Below are 13832 nucleotides of genomic sequence, written 5' to 3'. Positions count from 1 at the left end.
CTTATTGATATCCACAATGCAAGGAACAAACATATACATAGGTAGTAACTCTTGATTCTCGGACGCAAAAAGCGAGGAGTGATCCGGGACTTGGATGTTGACCAAGAAGGTTGGAACGGTCGTATTTCGACGGAAATGGTAACTACAGTACAGTACATATTTGCTCTGTGTACTAGTACTGATGAGGTATGTGTGCGGAAATATTGTAAGTAACCCCGATCAGTAGTGGGTCAGTTTACCCGATTCAGCAGTTAACCAAACTTGTCCAAAAAAAACATCTCAGCCTGTCAGAGAGTAGTGTCAAGCGTCAGGGGGAGATCATGACTGTGGCTTATCTCGACCTGGGGCAAAGCGGCTGCAACCCCCAGAATACCCCTACGACGCATAACTAGCAAATATCCCGTCGCGCAAACACAAAACAGAGAACTAGCGCTGTTCCGAGTACTCAGTATTCAGTCGCCTCGCCTGCGGTGCCGAAAAAGTGTGCGACTTTTGCCTCGTTCGATAGATATACTACCTAATCCTGGACAAGCTCAACGGATGTTCTGATCGTGGCTGTTCTTAAACCCCATTCGTGCCAGCCTGTCAACATACATGGGCCGGATCGCGAGTTGAACGGCCATAGAATCACACCCCGTGGTGGATAGACGGAGGGCCTGCGTCTTACGTTGGGCATGGAATCACTGGTTTATGAGAACTCGCCGTTGGCGCACTATCTGGAGGGTACGATGCTCGATGTTCGAGAACCGAGGTAGAAATGCTCACTGCCGTTCAATGCAGGCGAAGGCGAACGTGGAGAAGACTGGTCTCCGCAACAAGACGACTCGAGCGCCGAATCCGCAAGCCCTGCCAACTTCGCCCCAACGGGAGCATCGACCATTCCGTCGCGCATCCGGGACAAGCTCCCGACGCCGCTAGAAGTCCATGGATTTGCAGGTCTCAGAGGTGTGATCAAGACAATCTGCTCGGTGAGGTCTCGCGAACCCCGTCGGGCTGCGGCATTGCTGATACGTTGCAGTCTGCGATTGGTCGAAGCGACAATGAGAAATTCTTAGAACAGTTTGGCTATGTGATTGTTGCGTCACAGCTGCTGGACGAGCACCGGGCATCAACGCTCTCCGCTAAAGATGGCCTGCCGAATCTCGCGTCGGGCGAGTCAGCGACATTCTCGTCGACGGTCGGCCTGACGGGCGCAGTGGTTACCGCAGCCACTTCGTTCTTTCTAGTTTGGATTATCCACTGGAGTCGGCCACGAGCAGGGTCGTTGAGCCCTTGGAGAGGTCTAGTCTTGGTGATTGTCCTGCCCATCATGGGAATCGGATTCTATGCGTTTGCGAGGCGGCAGTGGCTCAAGTTTCTAAGACAACAGGCGGTTCAAGCCGCAAACGCGTTCATCGGAAACGCAAAGGGCTTTGATTCTGTTGTCTCGGCGTCTGTGCTGTTCATCCAGGAGGTAGAGTTGGTGTCCAGGGGGTATCGGATGTCAGTAGCGGCCATTGTTCCCATGGCTTCTCCTGCGCTAACTGCATGCAGAAGCACCCCGTTGCCTCCCATCAGTCGACTAGAGGAGAGCGCTCAGGTCCGTCGGTGTCTTCGGCTGCGTCGCACTGTGTCAGAATGCTTGTATACCTTGCTGGAGAAGTACGTGCAGGCACAGCGCGGCATCCGCGCACTGGCTGATTCGGCGAATCTCGACAAATACTATGACATCTACGAGGTGACGCCTGGCATCATCCGTGATGCGGAGGAGACTCTATCCGAGAGGGACGCGGACGACCAGTATTCCCTGCGGTCGCTCCGTGCTTTGTTTGCTCGGACACATGGCATTCGGAAGAGCATTTTGTGTTGTTTACTAGCTCTCAAGGCGGACGGCACCGGTGCAGATATCGCTACGTGGAGTGCTGCAGTGGAGGAAATGTGCAGCCTGGCGACGGTGACCGGGAACCAGATGGTGCGGATCCGGAACATATTGGAGGAACAAGACCGTATGTTTCGTCCATGTCAAGTAGTTGTGTCTGTAGCTGACTATAGATTCACTAGGCGACGTTGCCCCTCCGCCGTTACCGTCCGCCGCCAATCCCGGACGAGAAACGCTACGGGCGCAACTACAGCGGCTCAACTCGCTGACCCAAGGCATCCGCGCTCTCCATGCAAAGATGTATCTGATGCGGGAAGAGTCGGACGCAAGCATCGGGCAAGACGGCAGTGAGAAGGACATTGGGACTGCCCTCATGGCCCAGTACGAGTCCATCGGGGCGGACATTCGAGGGCTCCTGGAAGAATGGGAGGCCGGAAAGACAGCCCTTCTCCAGGCGATCGAGCAAAGCAGCTCCTCGAACCGGTCGTCTTTGACATCCAGCGAACTTAGATCCCCGCTGTCGCCGGCGAGCAGCTTCGGCGGTACGACCGCAGTGGACGGCAGCCCGTCGGCGGCGCTCCGGGCGCTGAACGGGGAGACGCCGCCGGCGCATTTAACCATCCACTTCGACTCGGCGACCGTCGACCCGGTGGAGGAGGAGATCTTCGAGGCGGTGGCATCCCCGTCGTCGTCGCGCAAGCGGTCGTCACTGAGCCGCGAGGAGCGCATCGCGCGGATGAAGGAGGAGCGGGCGAAGCAGGCGGCGGCGCGAGAACGGGCAGAAACCAGCACGCACATGCTGCGCGAGCTGGAGACGGTGATCAAGCACCGGCCGCAGCTCAACAAGCCGGCGCGTATCACCAGCATATGAAAGCTCGACGACGTCCGTACTCTTCTACATGTATGAATACCTTGTACAGTAGGTCGTATTGGTTTGAGCGCGGCGTTACGGGCTTGGATGGGATATCCATTTGGGGATAGAGGGATTGGATTATTATTCAGCCTATCAATGCCATTATTTGTATATAGTCTTGATTGGTTTTGTATTTGTTCTGGCATTTTGTACGAAGCAGATCAACCTGCGTACTCTGTACATGTTGAAGCAACCAATCTGTCTATAAAGCGCATGGATCATTTGCGACGGCTATCCACGGAGATGACACCTACCGTAAGAGATAACTACCGACATTCCAATTTCATATGCTTGCATCATCGAAAAGCAAGCGGGAGAAAAAAAAAGCAAGAAAACCGCGTTCTGCATTGGTAATCCAGTCATGCGAGCTGAACAACCAACCCCCTACGTCATTATGCATAAAGGAAGACTTCGATTTGGGCTTCGACTGCAGGTTGTGATTTGCACATGACGCGGAGGCCGATCGATATATCGGACGAGAAACCATTCATGTCAGGAAGTACCTAGGCACCTTGGGTAAGTTACTGTTCTCGTACGAATGAGAAGTAAGGAAGAACTGGATGATGGTGCCTGGACAGTGGAATGGAGGCTCAAAATCATGGCAGTGTATAGTTTCAGCTCCGCCCGATATTTGATCATGCATGTCGCGCCAGCCATCCGCTGGGCGAGGAGTATATCCGAGCAACGAAGGAACGGAGAATCGACAGGCTGCCCGGCAAGGGGCGTCAACCGAGAATGTCGTGCGAGGGCGTTCGAATGAAATAGTACTTAGATTTTTGAAGAAGAAATGAGGCTTAATGAAAGAATAGAATGTAAAGTTTTATCCCATAATCGGCAGTCCGTATGCATGTATCGCCCTGCATCAATCTTGGAAAGCTGTGACCATGTCAATGAAGGCTGAAGGGTCTCAGCTGGAGTTGGGAGCTGTTCAGGAAGCTGCGTTTGCAACCTGTGCAGCTCGATTTGAGTGTGAGTAGTTGTAGTATGCGTGTGCTTTGATAGCCGATCAAATAAAAGAAAGGCGGATCAAGGCTCAGCTTTGCAAACAAATCTCCATCTCCTGTTTGCATGCGATCGGTCTTCGAGGCCAAGCTGTGAACTGGCAGGGTCCATAACTTCCATCGATACCTAGTACGAGTACTAATCAAGATGCGGTGTGACGGAATCTATCGAACCTTGCACGTCACTGAAGTATCCGCTGATGCTCAAGTACTTCATCGGCCAGTTCATGGTTGATGATCATGTCTTGCGAGAACCTAAACCAGATCGATAGTTACCTCCGAACGATTGTCGAGTCCCCCTGATAAGGGCATTCTCCAGCGAACCGGCGTTCTCTAAGGATCCATCGCCTTGTCGATCCCTTTATCGGTCACCAGTCGTTATCACTGAGATTTGATCACGTCGAGATAGTAGCCTATTGCCTATATCCGAGATGGTGGTCATCGATCACACTCTGCTTTGTTCCCATTTTTCCGGCCTGACATGGTTGTGCTAGGAAACGAACCATCGATCTGACTCGGCCGGCGACGCACTACGTTAGGCATGTCTTGGACAAGGCAAGGAGGAATGGAATAATCGCTCTGATGGATCATGGGGAGACGCCGAGACATCGTTTCATCGCCTGGCCTTGGGTGAGAACTGAGACTTGGGTGAAGGGTAAGATTTGAATATTCTGAAAGCAGTGAGAACCGTCCACGGTTGATCTACTACTGTATCCAGTGTTCACGTCAGGGCATGGATGAGGCGAAGAACCCACGTTACCAATCATACTCCTCTGATGGACACGTTTCGCGAGGAGACAACATGGCTTGTTGATGACTCGATAGTTTCGAGGCCAACCACCAGGTAGATGATGAATTGCTTCGCAATTTTACGATTCGTTGAGTACAAAGTACTATACGGAGTAGGATGAGCCAATTCCTCTGTTCAACATGCTCTCTCCATCAAAAAAGTGTATGGATTCAATCCATCATTGACAACACAGCAGCAGTCTCCAGCAACCAGAAAACCGACACGTAGGCCAACAACATCCACCGTCCAACCGTCCACCACGATCCATAACCGAATCCGATGCTTTGAATTGCGGGAGCCGTTTGGCCTCGATGGAGAATCCGATGGGGATTGATTGATTGATGGAAAAAAAAAGCCTCAGGCTCCTCAGCGATTCGCCGGTTCACCGTCCCGCCCCTAAACGACGCCGTCGATGCACATGGCCGAATCGGCTAAGAGACCCATGAATTGGTCTCCCAGGCCCTGAGTTGGAGCTTCCGAGAGCCCGAGACGAGGCTTCTGGGACTTGGTCTGTTTGTTTTCAGACTCGGCTAGAGGTCTAATATAGGGAAGTCATTCAGCGGCAATTGAACGAAGGACCCGATCCGCAGTCATGGTGAAAGTTGGATCAAGCGGTGAAATTGTGGCTCCAGAGTGGAATCCATGGATTTGTTGATGTCAGAACTGAACTCTGTTAACATCCTTGGACTTGAGGCGGGGGAGAGAATCGATAGTCAGAACCCAAGAAACGACCGGTTCATGAATTAACTAAAATACTCCGCATTTGATTCTTTAGCGATGGCGAACTGGTGCTTCTGTGCCGTAAATAATTTGATGGACTTTTACTAAGTTATGTAAGGTAGATACAAAACGAGCATGGTCTGTGCACTCATGTCATGCATGTCAAGCCTCCGGATCAAGCTTGGTGCTTTGTATCCGACAATACAGGCAGATCTGATGGAAATGTCATTGTGGGATGGACAATCGATCCATCCATACCGCTAGTCTAGTCTACCGACACGAGGAGTGCGAACCACGTGACTGGCTCTGTCCCTGCAGCGTTGAGTCAGTTGCACAGAAACAAAAGCAGTCGGGGATGCGGTCGTATTCTGCTCGTCATCTCCCTCGCGGCGTCGTCACGGCAGCGTAATCGTCCCCGGCTGACTGACGTTGCACCTTCAGTTGCCACGACCTCCCGTCTCGTGATTAAACCTTCAAAGTCCGAGCACAACACGCCATGCGACGGTCAAACAGGCGGTCACCAGCGATCAGCATTCAGACATCAGCGCCGATCGGCAGGGCTTCCGAGAGCGGCCAACCTCGGGCAGACGCCGGTAAGGTTTACCTACATAGTTATGTACATGCTGCTTTCTGCTGTTTGTAAATCTGACGGAGACTGTCGCTCGGCGAGCCGGCGCTAGAGAATTCGACGGGAGCCAAAAGTCGGCTGGCTGGGTCAAGGATTAGGCGTCACCGAGTCGACCGATGAAATCCTCCAAGTCTCCATGGCACCAGAGAGGTTATACTACTGTACTCGTACTCCGTACTGTCCGTCAATCAGATCCTTTCGCATGGCCAAGCTTCATGCACAGAAAATAAACACGTCGTGCTTTGTTCGATCCATGCCGGTTATCCGAATGATCTTCCAGATTGAAACATCCAGCAAGGGTTGTTTTGCCCTGCCAAATTGCAAACAAGCAGCAATGTCGGTGGCCAACATTCATTAGCAGTATTATTATTATGATGATGACGGAGAATGGACATGCCAGATGCCTGACAAAGCGCCTACAGCGGCTGTCCGCACAAATTCTGTGCAGACTGCAGAGAGATAGCCTATGCGTCGTGGTAACTTACAATCTGTGACCAACTTTAGAAGCTTTCTGCAAGTGATATTCTGCAGGCCCACTACTGCAACTCCATCCTCAATCCTCATCATACATAGTACATAAGTTTCTAGTACAGTCAAAGCTTCTCCAGGTGCACAAAAACGCGCATTACCTAACAGAAACCATCCCCCAACATTCCTAACAGGGCAATTCACGTCGATATCTGTGGGAACTTGTAATGTCATTACCGGTCCGATCCGCCGACAGTACCAGCCTAGCCCCTTTTGGGCATCCCGCGGTGGTGGCGTATCGCTTTTTTTCTTTCTTTTACCCGCTGCTTTTCGCCTTGCTTTGCTCCCTCCATCGTGTCAACATTCTCCATCTTTGCTTCGCCTTTTTTTTATTGTTCTTGCTCCCCCATTTCTCTGCTTTCTTGTTGTCCGTTTTCCACGTTTGACCACCCCCCCCCCCAAACTTTCTCCCGCGCACTGATTGCCCCTTCCTCCCGCATCGTGTTCAAGATGATGGCCTCCATATTGTGACAATTTGCGTCCGGCTCGGGACACCCTCTTTCTTGGTGAGATTCAGTCATCTCCGGTGGCTGTCGCTCCGCCCAGAGACAGCAACCACGCGTCGCTTCATCGGTGGCGCCCTGGGCGGATTCCCTTCGCATTCCCGCTTTGTCGCCTCGTTCTCCGGCCCGAGACCATGCCGCAGTATCACGACCGCCAGAAGCTGTCGACGCTCCGCACGTTGCTGAACACGATGCTCTCGTCGAACCAGTCCGCGGCCCCTGCCGGCCAGGATGCCGAGGTGGTCGACGATGGCGACGAACCTCCGGACCACCGTTTTCTGGCGCCGGAAATGCTCGACGGCTTCTCCCAGCCCGCGGAGATGCCCGAATACGCCAAGACGCGGCCGACTCTACCCGAGAGGAAGGAGTCGCTGCTCACACGCGCCCTGTTGCATAGCCCCGATCTGCGTCCGGCCGACCGAGACACGCGCCCGGGCTATCCGCTGAGTAATGCCAGCGGCGTCTCAACGGCCGAGCTCACCAGCGACGGCGAGTCCACGAGTCCCACCACCTCCAACGCACCTAGCCCGCCACATCACGCGCGTGTTCACTTTGGACCGATCAAACAACAACCCCCTCTCGACCCGAGCGAGTCCAAGGTGGAAGCCGATCTTGGACGGAAGCGATGCATCAGTTTCGCTTGCAATCGGCGAGATGATAAGAAAGAACAAACTCCAGCATCCGAAACACCCAAGAGAAAAACGACCCTGACTTTTGTGTCCTGCCCGACCCGTGACAGGGATTCCCAATCCCCGTCCAGACCAAGTTGTCGCCGCGTATCACCAGCTCCACGGACGCGTCGGTCGCCGAGTCCGTCACCGCGGACTAAGGAACAAACCAAGGAACAACCAGCGCGGCGGAAAGGCGTCCATGTGAATGGGCTCGGAGAGTTTAAGCCGTCCGAGGAGACGCGGTTCCATGAGTTTGCCAGTTCGGTGGATGAGCTGGATGGCTGGGTGGAGGAGCCCGCCGAATATACGGACAAAATCACCGTGAGCGATTGCATGCAGAAGGAAACAGCCATCCGGAAACTCGGCGAGGAAGCGGAGGAGGAAGCAATTGCTGAGGAAGAGGCGGAAAATGAGGCGAACGAAGAGGATAATAATGAGGAGGATGAGGATGGGGAAGACGAGGACGAGGATGAGGACGATGATGAGGCCGGCGAGGATGGCTCGACGATTCATGACTTTGATGACGGCAACGAGTCGGACAACGAGGCCGGGTTCGCGGACTCGGATGACGAGAATGAAGAAGAGTCTGACTACGGATTCTGGAACCCTTCGACAACCACAGCCATCACGAGCGCTGGGGATGCGGAGCCCCTGCCTCTTGCGGTTCCTCGCCGAGAGTCGAACACGTCCCTCGAGTCACAGAGAGCGCAGTCGATGGCTGACGCTCGTCGGAGGAAGCGGAAGCATCGGACCCCCGGTGCACGGGCCGAAACGCCGGATCTTCCAGACAGCACCGACTTTGTGTGCGGGACGCTTGACGAGGACCGCTCGGTCGAGGCGGCATACATCTCGTGCCGAGAGGAACGGCGACGAAAGAAGCACGGAGTGCAGCCGCAGGACATTGACCCGAGCTTCCCGGAGACGGATCCGGAGGACAATGATCTAGATGATGATGACGATGGCAAATCGGAAGCGCAGGAGGCGGTGCGTGGAAAGACGAAGAGCTCGCGGCCAACGTCGCCGCGGGCCTCGCCGAAGCGGCTTATGTCTCCAGCACCAGCGACGCGGGCCCATGGGCGCCACTCCCCGAAGCGAACCAAGTCACCGGCTCCCAAAGTGCGCCTGCCCCCGTCTCAGGGGATTCCTGTGAACCTGACCGGCCCTACGCAGCGACCGCAACCCAGCCGCACGAAATCTCTGCCGCGGACACCGAACCCATTCTTCGTCCGGATGGAGCGGCTCTCGTCGATCTCGGAGTCGCCGACCCGGGTCACGGGTGTGAGCAACCAACACACCAGCCGGGAGCCGCATACGCGGGGCCCGATCGACATCATCCAGGGCTTGGAGCGCAAGCGGCAAAAACGCAAGGAGAAGTTCTGGAGGCAACAACAACGACGCGGTCGGGAGCCGCAGTCAGAACGACGGCGGCCGGGCAAGGGGGCGGAGCGCATGAAAGAGCTGGGGCTCGAGATGGCGGAGCGGTTCCGAGGGTATCAGGACCGGCAGTTTGTGTTGTCGGTGTAATGACCATTTCAGATTGATTCTTGTACATACTTTTGGGGGGTATTTTTTTTTTTGGCCCGTACTGCATACTCAGCGATCAGATACGTACCGTAATGCTAGATTTGAATTCATACTGATTGAGTAGTACTCTTTTGTCGTACGAGTTGGGCCGAAGCAGCGATGGGAGAAGTTGATACATAGATACCTGAAACCTCAGGCCGCAATGCCAAGACTCCGACGACCGAAACTACCTTCGAGTGGCCAGACCGGAGAAAGAAAGCACTGACTTGATCTTGACACCTCCAAAGTCGACCCAGACACACGACCGTCACCGAATATCCCTCGACTCAGAGCCGCTCCTACGACTACCGCCAACTCGCCGTCGACCAACGAGAGGATCGAAAAGAAACTTTACCGCAATGTGGCTTTTGAACTGGTGTACGCACATACTCCCTTTGATTCTTTTTGATTCTTTTCTTCCTGCGCTATTCTTTGCGCTATCTGAAGCTCCGAAGGGGGAAGTGAACAAAATGGACTGATGAGATGGATTTGAAATGACAGTTTGGGATATCCTCGCGTCGTTGGGTCTCCTGAACAAGCACGCGAAGCTGCTGTTTCTGGGGCTCGACAATGCGGGTAAGACGACGTTGTTGCATATGTTGAAGGTGAGTCTTTTTTTTTTTTCTTTTTTCCCTTCCTCCTGTATGATTATGAAAGGAACAAGACGGGGCTAATCGGGATGGCATGTAGAATGATCGAGTGGCGATTCTGCAACCCACCGCGCATCCAAGTACGTTCATTCAACCTATACCTATATAGAAAGAGGGAAAAAAAAGTCGAGACAAAAGAGGCTGACCGAGAGAAAACAGCATCCGAAGAACTCGTCATTGGCAACAACCGCTTCACAACCTTTGACCTTGGTGGTCACCAACAAGGTATTATCATTCCCTCCCTCCACCCCCCTGGAGAGGAAGTAGTCTATCTAACGATAATAGCCCGCCGCCTCTGGAAAGATTACTTCCCCGAAGTCAGCGGCATTGTCTTCCTCGTCGACGCCAAGGATCCCGAACGGTTCGCCGAGTCCAAGGCCGAGCTGGATGCGCTGTTGGGCATGGAGGAGCTCGCCAAGGTGCCTTTCCTCATCCTCGGCAACAAGATCGATCATCCGGACGCGGTCAGCGAGGATGAGCTCCGGCATCATCTGGGTCTGTGGCAAACCACGGGTAAAGGCAAGGTGCCGCTTGAGGGGATCCGGCCGATTGAGTTGTTCATGTGTAGTGTGGTGATGAGGCAGGGTATGTTTTTTTTTTTATTCCATTTCCTATTTCGGTGATTAGTGATTAATGTGTTTGTTTGTTTAGGATACGGTGAAGGATTCCGATGGCTTTCACAGTATGTTTAGACGGCGGCTTGCTTTTCTTTCTTGTTTTGGTTCCTGGGTTCTGGTTTCCCCGGATGTTGTTTGTTGTTGCGCTTTGTGTTCCTCCGCGCTTGAGACGGTTTTTATCGTTTATTAGCCCATGACTGATCAGATCATCTCTCTTATCTCTCGTTGCATTCATGATATAATCGATTAATCCTGCTCTTTTTTTTCTTCATTACTTGTCTGAAGAGAAGATTCAAGCAAGCATCTTGTATGCTTCCTTGTTGACTGTACGGAGTGCGTCGTCATGAAGCAAAGGAAACCATTGCAATCTCTCTCTCTCTTTCCTTCTTTCCTCCCAACAAGTTCACCGTACGGAGTATACACAGCAAGAGTACGTACGTACGGATGTAGATGTACCGTCAGATGATGTATGACAACTCAAATTCATGCCTTGTAGTAGCAGCAGGTAAGTACGTAGGAATTCCATTTCCAAACAAGAAACCAGTGTCCAGTGATTCGTTCATTTCCCTCCGTCTTTCCCTTCCGTCTTCGCTTCACCTTCACACCGAATTCAACTACCTAATCGAATCCATCCATTCCTAGCACAGGAGTCTCGAAAAAAAAAAAAAAAAAGAAAGGGATGCGGGAACGAAGAGAAAAAAAAAAAAAACAAACAGAAACAGAACGACCAAGAAACAAGAACGGTACGAAAACGCGTAGTTCGATACACGGCAAAGAAAGGTAAATCGATATAGCCGCGGATACCGGATGATCATCCGAGAAATCGATTCGATCGTCGTGGTCTAAGAAACCGGTCGGAAAAAAAAAAAAGTCGTACGGTTGGGGGTATGGGCGTAACGGCTGCCGGGCTCGCCGGGAAGGAATATCCTATTGTCGATCGAAACTCTCTATCTCCGTCCGAACCTGCTCAACATGGGGAAGCTCGTATGCATTTCCTTTCTTTTCTTTCTTTTTTATTTTTTTTTTACTTCTTTTGCTTGCGCGGAGGAGTGATGGGTCGGCCACTGCTGAGACCCCCGGTCACGTACTTTTGTTTCTTTTCCGCTGGTTTCAATATCTACAACCATTAGCACCTCGCTTGGATGTCAAAGAGTCAGATGAAATCATACCTGGAACGAACACAACAAACTCTCGTCGACACTCATCATGGCACCCGCATTGTCGAATTCTCCGCAGTAGTTGGGCGCGCTGAACAACGTCACCAACTGCCGCTTCGAAAAGAACTCATATCCGTCCTCGACGACTTGGTGCGCCCGACAGATGAGGTCCATATCGTGCTTCTGTAAGAACCGCGATACGACGTCTGGCCCAAACGTAAACGATACTCCGCGGTCGTTCTCGCTCCACCCTGTAATGTCCTTGTCGGGATCGGACCACAAGAGGTCGCACAGGAGACCGCAGTCAGGGATCTGTCGTGGTCAGCAAGCCTTCCGCTCTGGAACCTCGAGCGAGAGAATCCCACGTACATCAGTAGGCCGCATCACCCGCCGAATCTGCTCCATCGAGTTCAAATCCGGACTGAGGCCGCCGTGCATCGTGAAAATCTTCTCATCGATAATGGCCGCAATCGGCAAGCAGTTGAAGCAGTCCGTAAACGTCTTCCACAGCTTGATGTTGTACCGTCGCTTGCACTCATCGTAAAACCCATAAATCCGGTTAATCGACGCGCACTCATGGTTACCTCGCAAAATGAAGAAATTCTCCGGGTACTTGATCTTGTATGCAAGCAGCAGGCAAATGGTCTCTAACGACTGCTTGCCGCGGTCCACGTAGTCGCCCAGGAACAAGTAGTTGGCCTCTGGAGGAAACCCGCCGTACTCGAACAGCCTTAGCAGATCATAGTACTGTCCGTGAATATCACCGCAAATCTGCAGACAACCCGGGTTAGCGCGATCGCCCCATCGTGTGCTCCATGCTCGTCTGTCCACTCACCTTGATCGGCGCCTCCAACTCTAGCAGGATCGGCTGCGAAATGAAGATTTCCCGCGCCTTCGTGCACAGGTGACGAATTTCCGACTCTAGTAGTTGCACTTGCTTTCCGGGCCGGCTGCCTCGCACCTCGAGCAGGCGGTCGATGATGGAATCCAAGTCAATCTCGCCTTGATCAGCCATGACGAGCGAGTGACGGGGGTAAAGGGGAGAAAGGAAGGCGGTCGGAAAGAGAAGAGAGGAAAGAAGGGGAAGAAAACGGGCGGGCGAAACGTTGATGGGCGACTTTGGCGGGCGCGGCTTTGTTAACGAGCGGTGCTGGATTAAGGACCTGAAACTGCCGCGATTCGGCTGTCAGTGGAAATTTGGTCGAGATACAACGGAAACTGGAAAAGTTTTTTTCTTCTAGAATCCAACGATGTTGACTTATTTGAGGACGTAGACGATGAAACAACAAAACGCGTCCAAAGGATTCGGTTACGAAGGGAGAGCAAAACTCACTGAAGGGAGGGGGGTTGACACGCCCCCCGACACGCAGGATTAGACGATCGGCGGAGGGGACGATTTCACACGCTCTCCAGCGACAGTCGTGCAAGGAAAAAACGAGTCTTGCAATGGGAAATCAACAAACTTGCGGGTGGAATTGGCTTAGGATTCCGCGCCGGAGAGGATTACACTTGGGACACCGATCGGGAAGCGGGCGCACGGATGAACTCAATCGCAGAGCAAGGGCGGACGGTTGACAAACTTATCACGACACTCTCAAAAAGTATGAATCAAGCGACGTTGAACTGCGGGCGGGTCCTAATCAGGAATCGAGGACGGATGAGTCTCAAGAGTCGAAAAAGAGAAACAGAATTCGAGATTTTGGCTGGGTCGTACGCAAGGAGCGGGAACGCGGTGGCGGGGCGGGTTCGGTTTTTTTCCTTTCAGCGGAAAAATTCAGAAACGCGCACAGCTGGTCATCAACAAGAGGATTCCAGCGGAAAGACAGGCCGCAGAGACGATCGGGAGGAAAGATAGCCGCGAAAAGAAAAAAAAAAAAAAAAAAAAAGAAAGAAAGAAAAGGACAGAGTGAAGAGGGTTGGAGAAGCGTTGAGGAAAAAAAAAAAAAAAACCAAGAAATTAACTAATTGTTGGTGTCGGGGCGAGCGGTGTCGTTCGAGGCCGCGCGGACTGAGTAGTTATCACCACAACTCGTCTAGACCCCAAGCGTCGCCGTATTGCGATGGCTACGTGATTCAGACACAATCTCTGGATGGAGAGAGGCTTACAAGCACTTGGAATTACATATCTTGATCTCCAATTCCCCTTCTGGCCCGGATCCTGTCCCCTGTGCCCGGCTGTCGCTGGGGATTTGGGATGGTGATAGGCTAGCCCATCCGGAAATGGAATTGGATT

General features: G+C 52.7%; 4 protein-coding genes across 4 annotated transcripts; 3 read left to right on the top strand and 1 right to left on the bottom strand.

Moving 5' to 3' along the window:
* Positions 1–674: 674 nt before the first annotated feature.
* VTN31DRAFT_1909 (uncharacterized protein) lies at positions 675–2729 on the top strand (the record flags this gene model as incomplete). Its single annotated transcript, XM_069402018.1, has 5 exons — positions 675–723; positions 781–968; positions 1019–1482; positions 1534–1985; positions 2041–2729. The coding sequence occupies 5 exons, from the start codon at positions 675–677 to the stop codon at positions 2727–2729; spliced, it is 1842 nt and encodes a 613-aa protein (XP_069257538.1).
* Positions 2730–7075: 4346 nt separating this feature from the next.
* Positions 7076–9136, top strand: VTN31DRAFT_1908 (uncharacterized protein; the record flags this gene model as incomplete). The annotated part of the gene is made up of 1 exon (XM_069402017.1): positions 7076–9136. One exon carries the CDS (start codon positions 7076–7078, stop codon positions 9134–9136), a length of 2061 nt encoding a protein of 686 aa, XP_069257537.1.
* Positions 9137–9534: 398 nt separating this feature from the next.
* VTN31DRAFT_1907 (uncharacterized protein) lies at positions 9535–10517 on the top strand (the record flags this gene model as incomplete). Its single annotated transcript, XM_069402016.1, has 6 exons — positions 9535–9553; positions 9677–9780; positions 9866–9905; positions 9985–10050; positions 10111–10410; positions 10477–10517. The coding sequence occupies 6 exons, from the start codon at positions 9535–9537 to the stop codon at positions 10515–10517; spliced, it is 570 nt and encodes a 189-aa protein (XP_069257536.1).
* A 949-nt stretch (positions 10518–11466) lies between these two features.
* Positions 11467–12614, bottom strand: VTN31DRAFT_1906 (uncharacterized protein; the record flags this gene model as incomplete). Its single annotated transcript, XM_069402015.1, has 4 exons — positions 11467–11559; positions 11612–11911; positions 11969–12370; positions 12435–12614. The coding sequence occupies 4 exons, from the start codon at positions 12612–12614 to the stop codon at positions 11467–11469; spliced, it is 975 nt and encodes a 324-aa protein (XP_069257535.1).
* Positions 12615–13832: the final 1218 nt, after the last annotated feature.

This window comes from Thermomyces dupontii (genome assembly GCF_041956625.1).
Source record: "Thermomyces dupontii strain NRRL 2155 unplaced genomic scaffold VTN31scaffold_10, whole genome shotgun sequence".
Lineage (NCBI taxonomy): Eukaryota > Fungi > Ascomycota > Eurotiomycetes > Eurotiales > Trichocomaceae > Thermomyces > Thermomyces dupontii.
This window is presented reverse-complemented; position numbering and strand designations above follow the sequence as displayed.